The 14,851-nt window shown below is 39.7% G+C and overlaps 1 protein-coding gene across 2 annotated transcripts; it reads right to left on the reverse strand.

Annotated features, from left to right (window-relative positions):
- Window positions 1-1,600: 1,600 nt before the first annotated feature.
- Window positions 1,601-13,359, reverse strand: LOC102230752 (drebrin-like protein A). 2 transcript variants are annotated; one of them, XM_023337818.1, is made up of 18 exons: window positions 13,085-13,359; window positions 12,948-13,003; window positions 11,716-11,828; window positions 10,911-10,985; window positions 10,675-10,815; window positions 9,521-9,598; window positions 9,289-9,440; window positions 9,089-9,143; window positions 7,431-7,508; window positions 7,199-7,350; window positions 7,062-7,116; window positions 6,239-6,304; window positions 5,063-5,171; window positions 4,207-4,404; window positions 3,753-3,818; window positions 2,675-2,769; window positions 2,406-2,475; window positions 1,601-1,842 (listed from the first exon to the last, which is right to left on the reverse strand). In XM_023337818.1, the coding sequence occupies exons 1-18, from the start codon at window positions 13,165-13,167 to the stop codon at window positions 1,700-1,702; spliced, it is 1,785 nt and encodes a 594-aa protein (XP_023193586.1). In that variant the 5' UTR covers window positions 13,168-13,359; the 3' UTR covers window positions 1,601-1,699. The 2 variants fall into 2 exon arrangements, with proteins under 2 accessions (XP_023193586.1, XP_023193585.1); XM_023337817.1 differs by having other exon boundaries at window positions 9,089-9,206; window positions 13,085-13,356.
- Between the last annotated feature and the right edge of the window lie 1,492 nt (window positions 13,360-14,851).

The following is a 14,851-nucleotide window of genomic DNA, read 5'->3' on the forward strand; positions in this document are numbered from 1 at the left end:
TGTTGTTCTGTGATAAGAGCAGTCCTGTTTCTTGTTTTTCTTTAGTTTCATCCTTTCTTTGTTACTCTAGTTTAATGTTAGTTTCATGTTCTACGTTCCCTGTTGTGTAAAACTGTCATCAACTACTCAACATGTTAGCCTCTCTCCATTTAGGACCAAAACACATAATCATGACAAAACCAATATATTATACTGTATGGAAATGGTCTAGGAAGCAATTGTTTCTGAACTGCTGAGAAGTCAGGCCCTCTGGACAAAGAGAAGTGCAGCGTAGAACAAGGGGCTGGTTTGTACCAGGCTACCTGGATGAAAAGGAAAAAACCTGTTGAAGAACAGCTGCAAATATCTGTGAGAAATTCTGAAAAACACGAATGTTGTAAAATCCAAACACAAAATGGCAGTGAGATTACTGCATCTCAAAATGTTGATTTTCATCAAGTAAGGTCAAAAGATTTAGGCGGGACTAGGAATCCGAAACTCCACAAACCCCACTGTTTTAGACGCTATGAATACTGCAAAGGACTTTTATGTTTTTTTCCTAGTGGCTAGTCACAGAAGAGATGCGTCAGGCAGAGAAATGTGTGCTGCTGGACTTTGGGGGTGATCTCTTATTCAGATTAGAGAACCAAGAACTCTTGAACAGGTAATGTCTGTCTAAAGGAAACATTTAAATTGGACTATTTGTTGGGTATCTTATGCAATATCAACCATAGTAAAAAGTCATAGTCACAGTCATTATGTTTTAGTCATAATTTAGTCGTCAGAGATGTTGTGATGACTTTCTCTTTTTCATATATACATTTTTCCACACATATTTTGATTGGCTCTGCAGTGTGCGGATGCGGTGCAGGTTCAAGGGTCAACAATATGTGCTCTGGTTTACTTCGTTGAACACAAATTTCCATGAGCTTACAGCCAGGAATGATGCAGTCAGACCCTTTTTCCATCCATAAGTCAATGCAGACAGAAACTTTCTGGGTAGCAAACAATATTTACGGATTTATTTTCTATTTCACTTTCATAATAATTGTCTATTAGAATGCTTGTTTTTGTGTTTTTCTTTTGAACAGTCAACTTTCCATCTATTACTCCCATTATAAAAACAAAGTCCTCATCTTCCATGGTGGTAACTGGTCATCCATTTAGCTTTAGCTCCACTGATTACCAACTTGGGTCACATGAGAACCTGGTAAAACCTTCAGTAACTTAAAGCTTTTTGTTTCCTACATCATTTTTGACTGCACACATCTCGCATTTTTGGTTGCATTTGAGTCAGGCCAAACACAGCTGATTTTAGCCTCTAACAGTAACTTAACAGAAAAGTGGTGGTATATTTTAGCACAGCAAAGAACACAATATTAGCTAATATGTTTGCCCTAAAATTCTTAGTTTTTTATGGGGATCTGGGCGACTTGTCTGCAGATGTCATTTCAGGTTAGTTGTATTTTTACCCAACATACAACTGTTGGGTAAAAACAGTTGTTGGGTAAGAACATTGTTCTTCCGCAACCAGATTCACAGTGTTGGTCACATTTGATTTGAAGAAGAACTTTAACAAGAAATAGACAGTTTCCTTTAAGGGAGCACTGCAGCGTGAGACTGAAGATTGATAACATTTTATTCATTTATTTTCCAAGCGGGTGGTAAACAAAGACAAGAAAAAGTTAATAATCCATTTTCATATCAGGACTGCCACTGTTTAGTCATTGAGGAGCTCCACGTAGTTGGCAGGGAACAGGCCGTAGTTTCCATCAGGTCCATAGCCTCTCCACCAGCCTTCATCCAGCATCTCTATCTCTGTTATGATGTCATCCGGGTCAAAGGTGATCTCAGTATCATCAGCTGTGGACGACAGGCAATCCAGGGAAAAAATGGAAAGCTTAGTAGTCCAGGTGCTGTTATCTTTCATTTGTTTAAAACTTTTTTAACTTGCATGCTTTTGTGACTGATCTGTCAGATAACATTTTTCAATAATCTGGATACACAGATGAAACCAGGAGTTTACATACACTACTTTAAAAAGACATCTCAGTGTGAGTTCACCTGGTGTCAACAAACTTATTTCTATTTACTAAATGCCAGAATAATGAGAGATTTTTTATTATTTTTTTACATTCTTCAATGCCACATCTACTGAGTATTGCCTTTAAACTGCCAGGTGGGATGAAGGAGTAGAACCAAAGTGCAGACAGCAGAACGGGACATCATATGGACCACAACTTAATGAATGGAGTCCAAAACATTTACAAAAGCTGGAAACCAGAACATGAGAGGAATAACAGAGCAGGAAGCAAACAGTGAGGGATAGTTTGTACTGTAAACTGTAAAGTGACTCTGCAGCAGCGTCACAACCTTCAGTATCTGTACAACCCCAGCATTAAAACAAGCATGATGTGTTTCCTTACCAGCCTGGTAGTCATACAAAGCCCTGGCTCTGTACTGCTGCTGTTCTCCATCACCTGGATTATTATAGTCCTGAGAATAAAAATCAGAAACATCAAAAGTATTTCATTATATTTAAAGGCTCCAAACACAGAGAAATCTGTGCAAATGATATGGAAACCATGACAATAAGCTGAAAGCACATAAACACCATTACTGTCATCCAGACAGGCCACAAAGACTAGTGGATGTCCAGGTGTGACCCATCCTTTGACACACAGAGCAGACCCACCTCTGTTGGATCCTGGTAAATATTCTCATACAGATTGTCAGCAGTGCCAACTGGATCTGGACTCTGGTACAGATCCTGCTGAACTGGACTTTCAACTGTGGGAGAATGACAGGAATGAATAAACATGGCAACAGAGTAATTACAGAGAAAACATTTTCCAGATGCAGAGGGGATTTCTCTGGCTGTCTGGTCATATGACCGCCTCAGAAAGGATGTTAAGTCTGGTGTAGGAAGAACCTGGAGAACCAAAATGTCTCTCTTCTCACTGGTTTGGAGTCATGCTTTAAGCTGCCTTGCAAAATAATTTCTATCATTTTTTTAACAACCGCAAATGACACTGTATGTCTTGGGAGAAACTGATGTTTGCTTATGAATGAAATATTTAGTTTGGAACTCTGATAATTATAACTATGTGAATGACATGGTGAGAATACGTCTTTGACAAACAAACTCCCACATTTTTTCTGTGACAACCTAAATATTGCTGTTTAACTTTTCACGGTGACGCCGCAGTAAACTCGTGAGTAAGCATCAATTGTCAATAGCAATTTCTTTAACCACTTGGCTCCTTCAGTGTGGAGATTAAAAATGTTATTTTCTTTTCCATGAGATGCCATAAAAACGTATCGTTTTTCATTCTTCAGCAGACTAACTTGGTTTCCTGGCACTGGGGACTCTACGTTGACTTATAAAATTGGAAGAAAACTGTATCAGAGGTTGGATTTTCTATAAAGAGACCTGAACGGTGAATGGAGTGAACTGATATTGTGGTTTTCCTGTCAAACTCACCAATCACAAATACACAAACATTTAGACACCAATAAGCAGGCAGCTTATTGGTAAGTAAATCCTTATTTTATTGTCATTGTTCAAGAAAGAAAGCACAACAAAGTTATAATTTTAAACATGTGACAACAGGAAGCTGGAATCAAACCTAGACCGACTGACCTCCCACTGAGTGTTAGCAGTGTTGAGCTTTTTAGCTCATGTTTAACAGAACTTGAAAGGAAAACACAAATGATGCATTTTGGGGTGTAAAAGGTCAACATGATGTTTGGTGATCTTACTGCCGTCATACCTGGAGTCATTTCATCTGCATCATCAAACTCATCTGACCATTCTGCCTCCTCAGTGGAACCCTCCTCTGTATTCAGACAGGAGAAAAATGGAGACATTCAACTCAACACAGTACAGCCTCGGCTCGCCAACGGTGGTGCAGCTACCATAAGTAGCTGGGATGCGTTCAGGAGAAGCCATCTTAAAGGTCTAGAAATACTTGCAAACATAAAACAACCAGATTAACTGTGCAGCGACAGGCAAAAAGACAAATTATCCAAACACAAACTTTTTGAATGTAACTAGTTGCATTCAAAAATAAAAGTTCAGTGCAGAAAACTGCTGCAGTATTTCTAGCAGCCATTTGCTGACATTTGACATTATTTTGATCCAGGCTAATCATGCCTGCATGGAAGTGATCATGATTAAATTACTGACACCTGCATATATGGAGCTCAACAAGAAGTGAGTCTGACCTGCAGGCTGCTCATGTGAAGTCACCGTCTCTTGGAGGGTGGGCGAGAAAGCTGTAGCAGGAAGTGAAGGCAGTACAGGTGTGGCTGAGGAGAAGGGGTTGGTCACTGGGTAGTGGGCGTTCGGCGGAGGACTCTGAGGCTTCACCACTTCTTCAGGCTCAAACGATTTCTGAGACAGAAACGTACTTTGGAGCTTCCCTGAGGGTAAAAACAGGAACATCAACCATTCATTCTGCTACAGGTGACTTAGTGTCAGTAGAGGTGCTGTAGTCACTAGTTACATTTACTTGAGCAACTTTCTTTGGAAAAAATTTTACTTTTAGGAGTATTTTTACTACGCTGTACTTTCTACTTTTACTTGAGTCATTTTATTATGAAATCGCTCTTAAGTCAGTAAAGATTTTTGGATTCTTTATCCACTGAATGAAGAACAAACATGTTTTAACCAAAAATTCACCAGACACAAACACAGACCTGCAGTTTTTGTTAAAGCTTCATAAGTTTTATATTGAAAGAAATTGATTTTGAAAATTTTTCTTTTGTTTGATTTAGCTTTTTGTTGTTGTTTTTTTTATATGAATTATTGTCATTTTAGTCCTTAAAACATCAAACTTACTTTATATTTTGGTCCATCTGATTATGTAACTTTTAAATATTAAATGGTTGATAAATTGATCAGTTACTCTTGAATAGACGTTTTACCAAATACTTTTTTACTCTTCCTTGAGTCATTTCTTGGACGGCCACTTTTTATGGTTACTTAAATAAAAATATGTTGAAGTAGTGCTACTCTTACTTGAATACAATTTGTGAGCACTCTGCCCCCCTCTGAGTGTCAGCTTGTTGTGTTTCTGACCTGGCCTGGATGTAGCAGGAGATGGTGTGTTGGCCTCAAAGCTCTGCTCCTTCTGCTTGAAGATGTCTCTGGGATTGAAGGCTCTCTGAGAAATCAGTGACTTTGCCTCCTGTGAATGAAGGAAAAGACACATGACCTGTTAGAATCTGAAAATCTAAAGGAGAGTTTATCTGCAATAGTACGTTTAGATTAAAGCCAATCACAAACCTTTAAATGATCTAAGGCCTGCAAAACGGTGCAGGATATTGAAATGATTTCAGAGTTGGAAGCTTAAACCACAAGTTTTACCTCCAATTTCAGAATGTTCTGAACTTGTCACTGTGGTGTTGTTTTCTAATCCTGCTGGATAAAGTGGTATTTTGAATTGTTAAAGTTAATGTATTTTTCCTGCACATGTTGCCATTTTATGTAACTACGCTACAATCTGTTTTGATAAAAATTCTGTACATATCAAATATGACATGAAGGAAATTTTGCTTCCTGATTTAATGACTTGAAATTGGGCCTCGTTCTCTTTACAAACTCCTGCTCTTTCTGAAACTCCACCTTCAGGAAGTCATCACAACATGGCTCCTCTATTAAAGATTATATAGTAAGCTCAGCAGCTGCACAGTTTGCTAACTGCTGGTGGCTAGTCTGAAGGAGCTCAGTGAGGGAGGGCTGCTCTGCGAGGCAGAAACTTAGAAACTGAATCTCTGAGGAGGAGCTTCGGCTTGAGGGCGAGGCGAGGTGCACGCAGGAGTTTTGCACAGCTGAATGGTTGCCATGGAGATTAAACATGCACTGAACTATCAAGGTAACACACCAGGTATGTTGTTGATTAGGGAATAACTTTATACTTTATAACATGATGTGGAGGTCAGAAAGTGGCATAATTCATTACTACAGAGTACATGTCTCGACTGCTCAGTGACGCCTCTGAGCCTGATGGAATATTTAGTAGTGAGGAAATTTCAAGACTTTTTCCACAGGTATCATAATATCATGATACCAAGCTGGACTTTACTGAACTCTGGAGGGCGACCCATTCTTTCTCAAACGTTTGAGAAGCACGTCTGCATGTCTAGCTGCTGGATTCTGTACGCCTGTGTTCATGCAAAGGATTTGAATATCCGGATTCAGTGGTTAGTGAATACAAGTGTTTTTAATGAGCTACAGATAGTCAGCCATACTCACATTAGCTTTCTGCACAGATGCTGCAGCGTGGATTCCTGTTACCTTCTTCGAATTTTCCTGCTCATTCTACAACAGGGACAAGAAAGTTAAATCCATTATCTGCAGAAGAACATAAGAATTAAAAAAAATTAAATATCATATGTAAAATGTCCTGGAACTCTCACTCTGAACCAAGAACTCTAATAACAGGAAACATCGACTGGGGGAAGACCAGTGAGGAAGAGATAATCCACACAGTGGAAGTGTAAGACTGTACTTGTCTTTACTTATTGTACTTGTCTTATTTACACATCCTCAGTTTTCACTTTGATACTTTTTGCCTTTCTAAATGTTTATAAATCACTGAACGGTTCTCTATTAAAATACATTAAAGACCAGTTGCTGTTGCTATAACAACCTTCCAGACCACTCAGGTCTTCTGGTTCAAGTCTACTTTGCATCCCCAGAGAAATCAAACAGCAGCCAAGTTGAGATGTAGACTGTAGATGGGATGTTTTGGTGTCCAGTACATGCCACAGATGTGCTGGATGAGCAGATACCTGAACAGCTGATAAATGGCATTTACCATAGATGCTTTAGATTTACCCAGTCATGCTGCCTGGACCACCTCAACTATCCTGGTTGTTGTTTCTGTTACTTTTCAGTGAAGAATTTACACTCAAATGTGTCTCCCATTGCATCCAACACTTCACTTCTTATTTGCTTGATTTCTTTCAGCAGGTGCAGAATTTAGGACAAGGGGAGAAGGAAACCCACCAGAGAAAACCAGCCTGGTATATAGACCTTAAAGACCTTCAGTCACATCCTTAATGTTTTCACTCACCAGTCGCTGTTGCTCCCTTTCTCTTTCCTCTTCATCTCTTTTATTTTGAAGGGTCCTGCCATGCACAAGCATACAAACATCCCCACTGAGCGTCGTTAGCTGCTTGGTTTGCATGTTACTGTGTAGTTCTAACTCACCTCTCTAGTTCAATCTGATGAGCTCTCTCCTTCGTTCTTCTCTCCCTCTCTTTTGCCTGTTTCTCATCCAACTCCTTCCTTTCCTTCTCCGCGTTCTGCCTCTCCTGCTCTGCTCTCTTTCTCTCCTCCTTTCGACGTAACTCCTCATCCCGCTGAGAAAAGACATTTGTCACATTTGCAGATGCAGATGCTTGTGTTTGTAAGACTGCTGGTTGTGTATGAAGGAACAAACCTGAGCCTGGTCCCAGAAGTTATCCTTGTTGGTTTGCTGGATTTCCTCTGCAGCATTGACTTTTCTGTAGACAGAACCCTGGTATACAAGCACATTAGAAACTGGTGAACATGTTGTGACAATTTCTACATTTCCTGGAAAAACGTACTGAGCACAAAGATTAGTACACAAAAACAAATGCAACAGAAATGTAGGTGTTTTGGTCAGTTTTACACAGTGTCAAAAGTTTGGGGAAATAAATACCTGTTTGGTAAATATTGATAAATACTACCATAACAGCAGTTTTATTATTGGGTGTTGCAACAGTGTCTCTACAGGTCTAACTAACAAATCAATCCTCCAGCTGCAGCTGATCCAGGACGCTGCTGCTGGAGTTCTGACTAAAACCAGGAAGATAGAGAACATCAGCCAGTTACAGTCCTTTGACTGGGAGAATAGACTTTAAAATACTGTTAGTTTATAAATCACTGAACGGCTTAGCACCACAGTACATTAAAGATCTGATGTTGTCGTATCAACCTTCCAGACCTCTCAGGTCTTCTGGTTCTAGTTCTGCTCAGCATCCAGAACCAAACATGGAGAAGCAGCATTCAGCTGCTATGAACCACACATCTGGAACAAACTTTCAGAAAACTTCACGAATGCAGAAACACTGAGCTCCTTTAAGTCCAGACTAAAAACCCACCTGTCCAGAGTTGCTTTATAACCATAATAAATGGAACATTGACCAACATTTTGATATATAATGATGATATTGATGATGGCTCAGTTCAAAATGTAAAGTTTGTCACCAGTTTCTCAATTAATGACTGTGTGATGTTTTTATGACTTTTTATTTTGTGTTTTTATGATTTGAAGCACTTTGAACTACCTTGTTGCTGAAATGTGCTGTACATGATTGATTGATTGATTGATTGATTGATTGATTGGTCATGTTAGTTCCAGTAATTATTCCTAATAATTACTGTTCTGTGGAAAATGTACCTGCTACAATACCAGCTGTGATGTCCTGGCGTTCTGTCCAGAGTGAACCAAGCCTCTTGCCCAGTGGCTGCAGACTGGCCCCATTGTGTCCTTCTGGCTGCTTAGTCATTTCCACCAACGCCCCAGTATAAAGGCTCATTGCTACTCAGTGTTCCTCACTAAAACCTCTATATTATATTGATTACTAGTGTCTACATTAATATTAATACCAAGCTGGTATGAGTATTGGATTGATACTAACGCAGTAAGACTGTTGTTTTAGTTTAAGGTTCTGTTTTGAAACTGTTGCTTATTTTTGTATTATAGTTTTTTTTAACGCTGCCTGAAAAAAAGATTTTGTTCTGATTTTCTCTCAAATGATAATTTTTTGCACTTTATCTATGAAAAAATACACAAACGCTTGCTTAGTTTTTCATATTAACATGTTATTAAAGTATTTTGTTGACATAGACTTTGTCCAATTTATGTCCCAGGTTTTAATAAAATAATTAAAATGAAAAACCACAACAGAACCTAAGGGTCAGACATTTGATATTATATCAAAATAAAATAACAAAAAGTGTCATTATCAGTATACTGGCATTGTATTTATTTGGTATCAGATCTTCATAAAAATATGCAGTACTATACCTTTATTACCAACCGTTCAGCTTAATAGTAACAGCTTAACTCACCGGTCGTTGTTGCTCCCCATCTCTATTCTCTTCATCTCTTTTATCCTGAAGGGTCCTGCCATCTGCCAGATGCCATGTGCCATCTCTATTCTCTTCATCTCTTTTATTTTGAAGGGTCCTGCCATGCACAAGCATACAAACATCCCCACTGAGCGTCGTTAGCTGCTTGGTTTGCATGTTACTGTGTAGTTCTAACTCACCTCTCTAGTTCAAGCTGATGAGCTCTCTCCTTCGTTCTTCTCTCCCTCTCTTTTGCCTGTTTCTCATCCAACTCCTTCCTTTCCTTCTCCGCGTTCTGCCTCTCCTGCTCTGCTCTCTTTCTCTCCTCCTTTCGACGTAACTCCTCATCCCGCTGAGAAAAGACATTTGTCACATTTGCAGATGCAGATGCTTGTGTTTGTAAGACTGCTGGTTGTGTATGAAGGAACAAACCTGAGCCTGGTCCCAGAAGTTATCCTTGTTGGTTTGCTGGATTTCCTCTGCAGCATTGACTTTTCTGTAGACAGAACCCTGGTATACAAGCAAAGGAGAAATTGGTTGAACATGTGAAAATTTCTACATTGACTGGCAAAAAGTGCTGAGCACAAAGAGCTCAAAACAAATAGTCAAAACAAAGGGTAGAGGTGGAGTCATCACGAGTGAAGCAACAGTCAGTCTCTCCAGAATGTTATGATGTTTTTTGTGATTGTTGCAGCCTACAATTACTGATTTTGCTCCACCTTTTTTGTAAAGTTGCAAATTGCCAAGAAAAAAAAAATTGAAGTTGTGGCACATAACCTTTCTAAAACTGAAAGGTCATGATTTAGTTAGACTGTTTAAAGTGCAAATTATATTTCCAAGTACTATCTTGAAATATCATCCTTAATACAAATCAAATCATGTCCCGAGAAGTTCTCAATTTCAAAAGAAGAATTCCACATTGGTCACTCAATTTAACATATATACAGTATCAGCAAATTCTACAGAACACCTCAAGATCTCTTTTTCAGAGAAAAAGATAAACAGGTCATCTGATCTATGGATGAGTACATTTTTTGAGTGATTTTCTTTATTTAGCCATTTATTCTTTCTTTAGAGGGTTATCCTATATTAGCTTGATTTAGTTAGACTGTCTATAACTGGCTTTATGTTTAGTATTTGGTTGTATCAAATCTAAATGTTTCCACTATGCTTAAGCCTTCCAATAGAACTCATTCTGGAACTCATGGGACGATGGTGGTGACAGTGATAGGAGCTCATTCTGCAGTTGACAGGTTGCTGGTTCGATTCTGGCTGTTGTGTCTTGTTGTGTCCGCCTTGCCTGCTGGTGTATAGCAGCTAGACTGCCTCAGGACTGCTGTGGCTACGACCACCAGTGTGTGAAAGTGTGCATGAATGACTGAATGTAGCGTGAAGTGCTTTGGAGTTCTCTAGACTTGATAAAGTGTTAATAAGTACAGGCCATTTATCATGTGTTAGGATTTCACCATGTCTGTGACAAAGTCTGAACAGCAGCGGTGAAATTGCTGACAAAGGGTCTGAAGACAAAAGAAACTTTAAGACAGTATGGTTTTGTATGTCCTTGGGAGTTTTGTGTCTCCTCTCACCACTGGTCCTCTTGGTGCATCAATGTAATTTTGCTGTTTGTGAAAGTTATAGTTGGCTCCTGAGGCTTTCGCGACTTTAGTCAAGATGGTCTCTGGCTCCACGTCCTCCTCTGTTCGAGCGTTTATGGTAACGTGAGCTCCCTAAGATCAATCACATCAAGATGTTAGAGGGAAGGTGACAGGAAACATAGCTGCTTTCAAACCATCCAATCACAACATAGCAGAATCACACCTACCTTCAAAAAATTTGCTATGGCGCTGAGATGGTTGGCACACATTCCTTTACGAGAGTCCTTCACCCCTTCACCAGTCTACAAATACAGACATTCATAATCTACATGTGCTTTTTCATCAGGTTTTGCATTATTATTGACAGAAAATGAAAACCTATGTCACAATGTTTTTGTGAATTAACTGGAAAGCTAAAACCAGCCTGTCTTGTCGAGGTTAGACTGTGCTATGAAGTGTTTGCTCTACAAGCTTTTTCAACTTTAGCTTTTTTGCCACTCTTTGATGTCTTGGTACATGAAACAAAGTTTTATCTAAGACAACATAAGATAAGTAACAAATGGAGTTTTCAAATGATGATTTGGTTTAGTATCCAATCCAAACAACCTGACCCAAAGTTAAGAAGCAGATCCCCTGGTTAAAGAAGACGACTTAGTGGTTTCTGTGCAGGAGGAAGCTGAAGATAGAGGTCTATGAAATTACTGGTAGGTTACTGTATTTTATTGAGCAGCCATGTTACAGACGCTGTTCTGAAAAATCATTTGAGGTTCATATTAGTGTATGTTACTGCACAATATTTAAATAAAAGTTAAAAAATCTTCCTCTGTAAATTTCTCATGCTTGGACTCCTGGCTGCAGCTCGTGAAAAAGTGCTGTCTATATGTGCAATTATTTTTTTTCTTTTTAAAATTAGGCGTGCACAATAGTAAGAAATTACGGGATTACTGATTTTAATAACTTTCTTCTCCTGTTGTATTATGGGAATCTGTGTGTGTGCGGGTGTGGGCGTGTGTCTGCGTGTGTGTGACTCACCCAGTTTATAAGGACATATTTAGGCAGACCAGAGTTAGGGTCTGGGACTCGACAGAAGGCATACATGACCTTTCCACTGTTCAGCTCTTCCACCAACTCCTCCAAGCCTCCACCTGAACACACACCAGAACAGAAATCTGTTATTTAACACCACCTTATGTTTCTCTAATACAGTGGGTCCCAACACTGGACCAAGCAGGACTACTATCCTGATGGTTTAGATGTTTTCCTGTTCCAGCAGACCAGATACAATGCAAACGACAATTAAACACCTAATTCTCCGAGCACCAGGGCTGAGAGCCGCCGCTCTAATGCAACATTAGATTTCTGCTGCTTTTATAGAATAAGCTTTTGACGTCATCATTCACAATTTATCCTTCTGTTTGCTGATTGGCTCAGTCATAAGTCAACCGGAGACAATCAGAGTAATGGGGAGAAAACCCAGACTGCACTGGAAGTGAGAACCTTTTGAGTGGAATTGTACAGGAAAGCAATAGCCAGGCTCTTTCAAATGCAAGATTAGCCAAAAAAAAAAAACCTTAAATCAACAAACATCAATAAGTGTAGTTAAAAAAAGACTTGGACAAGAATGACTCATTTCAGTCTGAGACCATGGATCCCAACCAGATTAAGAGGAATGCTCCATTCTGTTTACTATAAACCCAACTTGAGTATATTGGTGTTTTGTTTAGGAGTGATGGGAGCCTGCAGGGGACAATGGATAGAGGAACTGGTGTTTTGCCTGCAGCAATATGGGCACTGCTCTGATCTCTTGTTGTAAAGATAGAGCTCAACCAAACAGTGAAGCTGAAGTGTGCTCAGTGGGATTGAGCTGCCGGGTTCCCTTGTTGGACCGGACACCTCAGCAATCTAAACAGTTAGGTTTATGAGAACTGGCAATGTGCTGAAGACAGAAATTAAAAAATGCTGGTGTGTGTATCTGCCACTCAGCGTTATTTAGATTCAGTTGTTGTGAATCTAAAAGGATAGATTCACAACTGCTGAAAAACTCTAAAATTCCAGTTAGAAGAAAAATAAAAACTCATCCAATGTGATGTTTTTTATTACTTCTGGATTCTGTCCCTCACAGTTGAGGCGTAGCAACAATAAAGTTTACAGATCTATCCAGTCTCTGAAAGTGTGGAAACTCAGTGGTGCAGCAGAATCAAATACTTGTTTTTCCTATTGTACATCACAGCGATGTAGATCCATAGATCATCATGAGCTCTCACCTCCTGTCTCTGCCAGTCGAAGGTCGTTACTGTTGCCTTCATAGGTGAACAGAGCCCTAAAAGCACAAAATTAACAGATGAGAACTGAAGAAAACAAGAAGGTCTTGTTGCTTTTGCTTTCAACAGAACCAGTTTACCAGTCCGTGTCTGTCTTGGCATCCACCACTTTCTTATAGGCGGCCATCAGAGCCGAACCGTTCTTGCTCAGGTTGACTGCCATTGTAGTCCAGGTTCCCAAAGTCCACACAGGTTGCCAGGGAATCTGTTGCTGTCAGAAGACAGAGCAAAGCAGAATGAAAACCTCCACACTTTGAGAAAAGAAACTCTGACTTTTGTGATCATTCGGAAAGATTCTGATCTACGGTGAAGTGTCCGACCAGTCAGGTTGGTGGATTTAAACCTGAAGAGTTGCATTCTTCCACAAGTTCCACCCATCTGACTTCCACACCTCCTCTCATTAGAGAAACACAGCTCTTTTACTCTGACCATTAGTACACATTTTACTTACACTGAGTCAGCTTTGGTACACTGCAGATATTATGTATCCTGAAACCAGAGTTGGCCTGGCAGCCTTGGTGGAAATGTCATTGTGTGATCTCAGGGAAAGCAAAAAGGGTGTGACTGGCTGCTATTGTGTGCCATTCTTTGCGTGTACAAGGAACACAAGTCCCCAAAGACAAGTTTGGACAGAGCTGGCATAAGAGTCTGCCACAAAAAGGAGTGAAAATGAATGATACTGTGGATGGATGGCCTCACCTGGTCTGGAAATCAAGTAGATTATAAAAATACAACACCTGACTCATCACTCTGTGTCATGATTTGAGAAAACAACTTTATTAAGTAACATCATTTTATCACAGTCAGTTTGCTGGTCTGCAGACTTTCAAAAGTTCCTACATTTGATATACAAACATCCAGCCTGGATCATGGAGCAATGGGTGATTTAATTATGCAGCTGATCCCACAAAATCAGGAGCTTGTAATTGTTCAAAATGTACTGGGATGCTGAAGCATTCAGCGTTCCTTTGAATGGAAGTAAAGGACCAAAGCCAAAAAATGATTCTACGCCACCTCTGCTCCAAACTTTACACTTTGAACAAAACACTCATTCAAATTCTTCTGGGAATTCCCAAATCCAGATTCATCCAGGAGATTCTCGGACAGAGAACCCTGATTTATCACTCCCACTGTTCTCTGAGTCCAGATGTAAGACTTGAGTTCAGTTGCTAGGATATAGTAATCTGTTCCAAGAAGTTCTCTGTTTGCTGTTCTTTAGCTAATCAGAAGCTGAGTCTCAGCATCCACTGACTCTTACCCACCACTTCATTGGTGAGTTGATGCCATTCCCAATCTCATCCGCTTCATTATGATAGTGAACAGTTCAATACGGAATATTTAGTAGTGAAAAAACGACATGACTGAATTTATTGCACAGATAGTAACACACTGCAAGGAACAGAGATCCTGAAAGTGACTCATTACATGGAGAGGCAGTCTGATGGAGTTTCCACCTCTGGCCATGGAGGGGAGCAGAACACTTGAATTCAATGAATTAAATGTTTGACAGTTTGTAAAAAATAGTAAAATAAGTACATATGTATAAAATGGGGTGTTCACAAGTACACACTGTAAAGGTTAAGATCAATTAGCAAGGCTGCATACAAGTCTTAAGACGTATGGCGGAGGTTTCCCTATCTGACAGATCGGTATCAGTAACACTGCATTCATTTCACTCGAGTTTTCTTTTCACTTCCTGGTGTGTTTATTTATCAAATCAGTGGAAAAACACAGAAGCTTCCTTTGTCTGCCCAGCAGGGGGAGCTGTAATGCAGATGGAAGCCCAAGCAGCAAATGAAGCGCCTTTCTTTCGTTTCCACATTTCCAATTTCTGAGACATTAATTTC

The sequence above is a fragment of the Xiphophorus maculatus genome, chromosome 8 (genome assembly GCF_002775205.1).
Source record: "Xiphophorus maculatus strain JP 163 A chromosome 8, X_maculatus-5.0-male, whole genome shotgun sequence".
In the NCBI taxonomy this organism is placed as follows: Eukaryota; Metazoa; Chordata; class Actinopteri; order Cyprinodontiformes; family Poeciliidae; genus Xiphophorus; species Xiphophorus maculatus.

Bases quoted from the DNA above. Each gene is read 5' to 3' on its own strand.
- LOC102230752 (XM_023337817.1), bottom strand. From the start codon at position 13,167: ATGGCAGTCAACCTGAGCAAGAACGGTTCGGCTCTGATGGCCGCCTAT. The intron at 7,117-7,198 runs GTGAGTTAGAAC...TGTGCATGGCAG, and splicing joins CATCAGATTGAACTAGAGAG to GACCCTTCAAAATAAAAGAG. The intron at 2,476-2,674 runs GTGGGTCTGCTC...TTTTATTCTCAG, and splicing joins TTTACCAGGATCCAACAGAG to GACTATAATAATCCAGGTGA.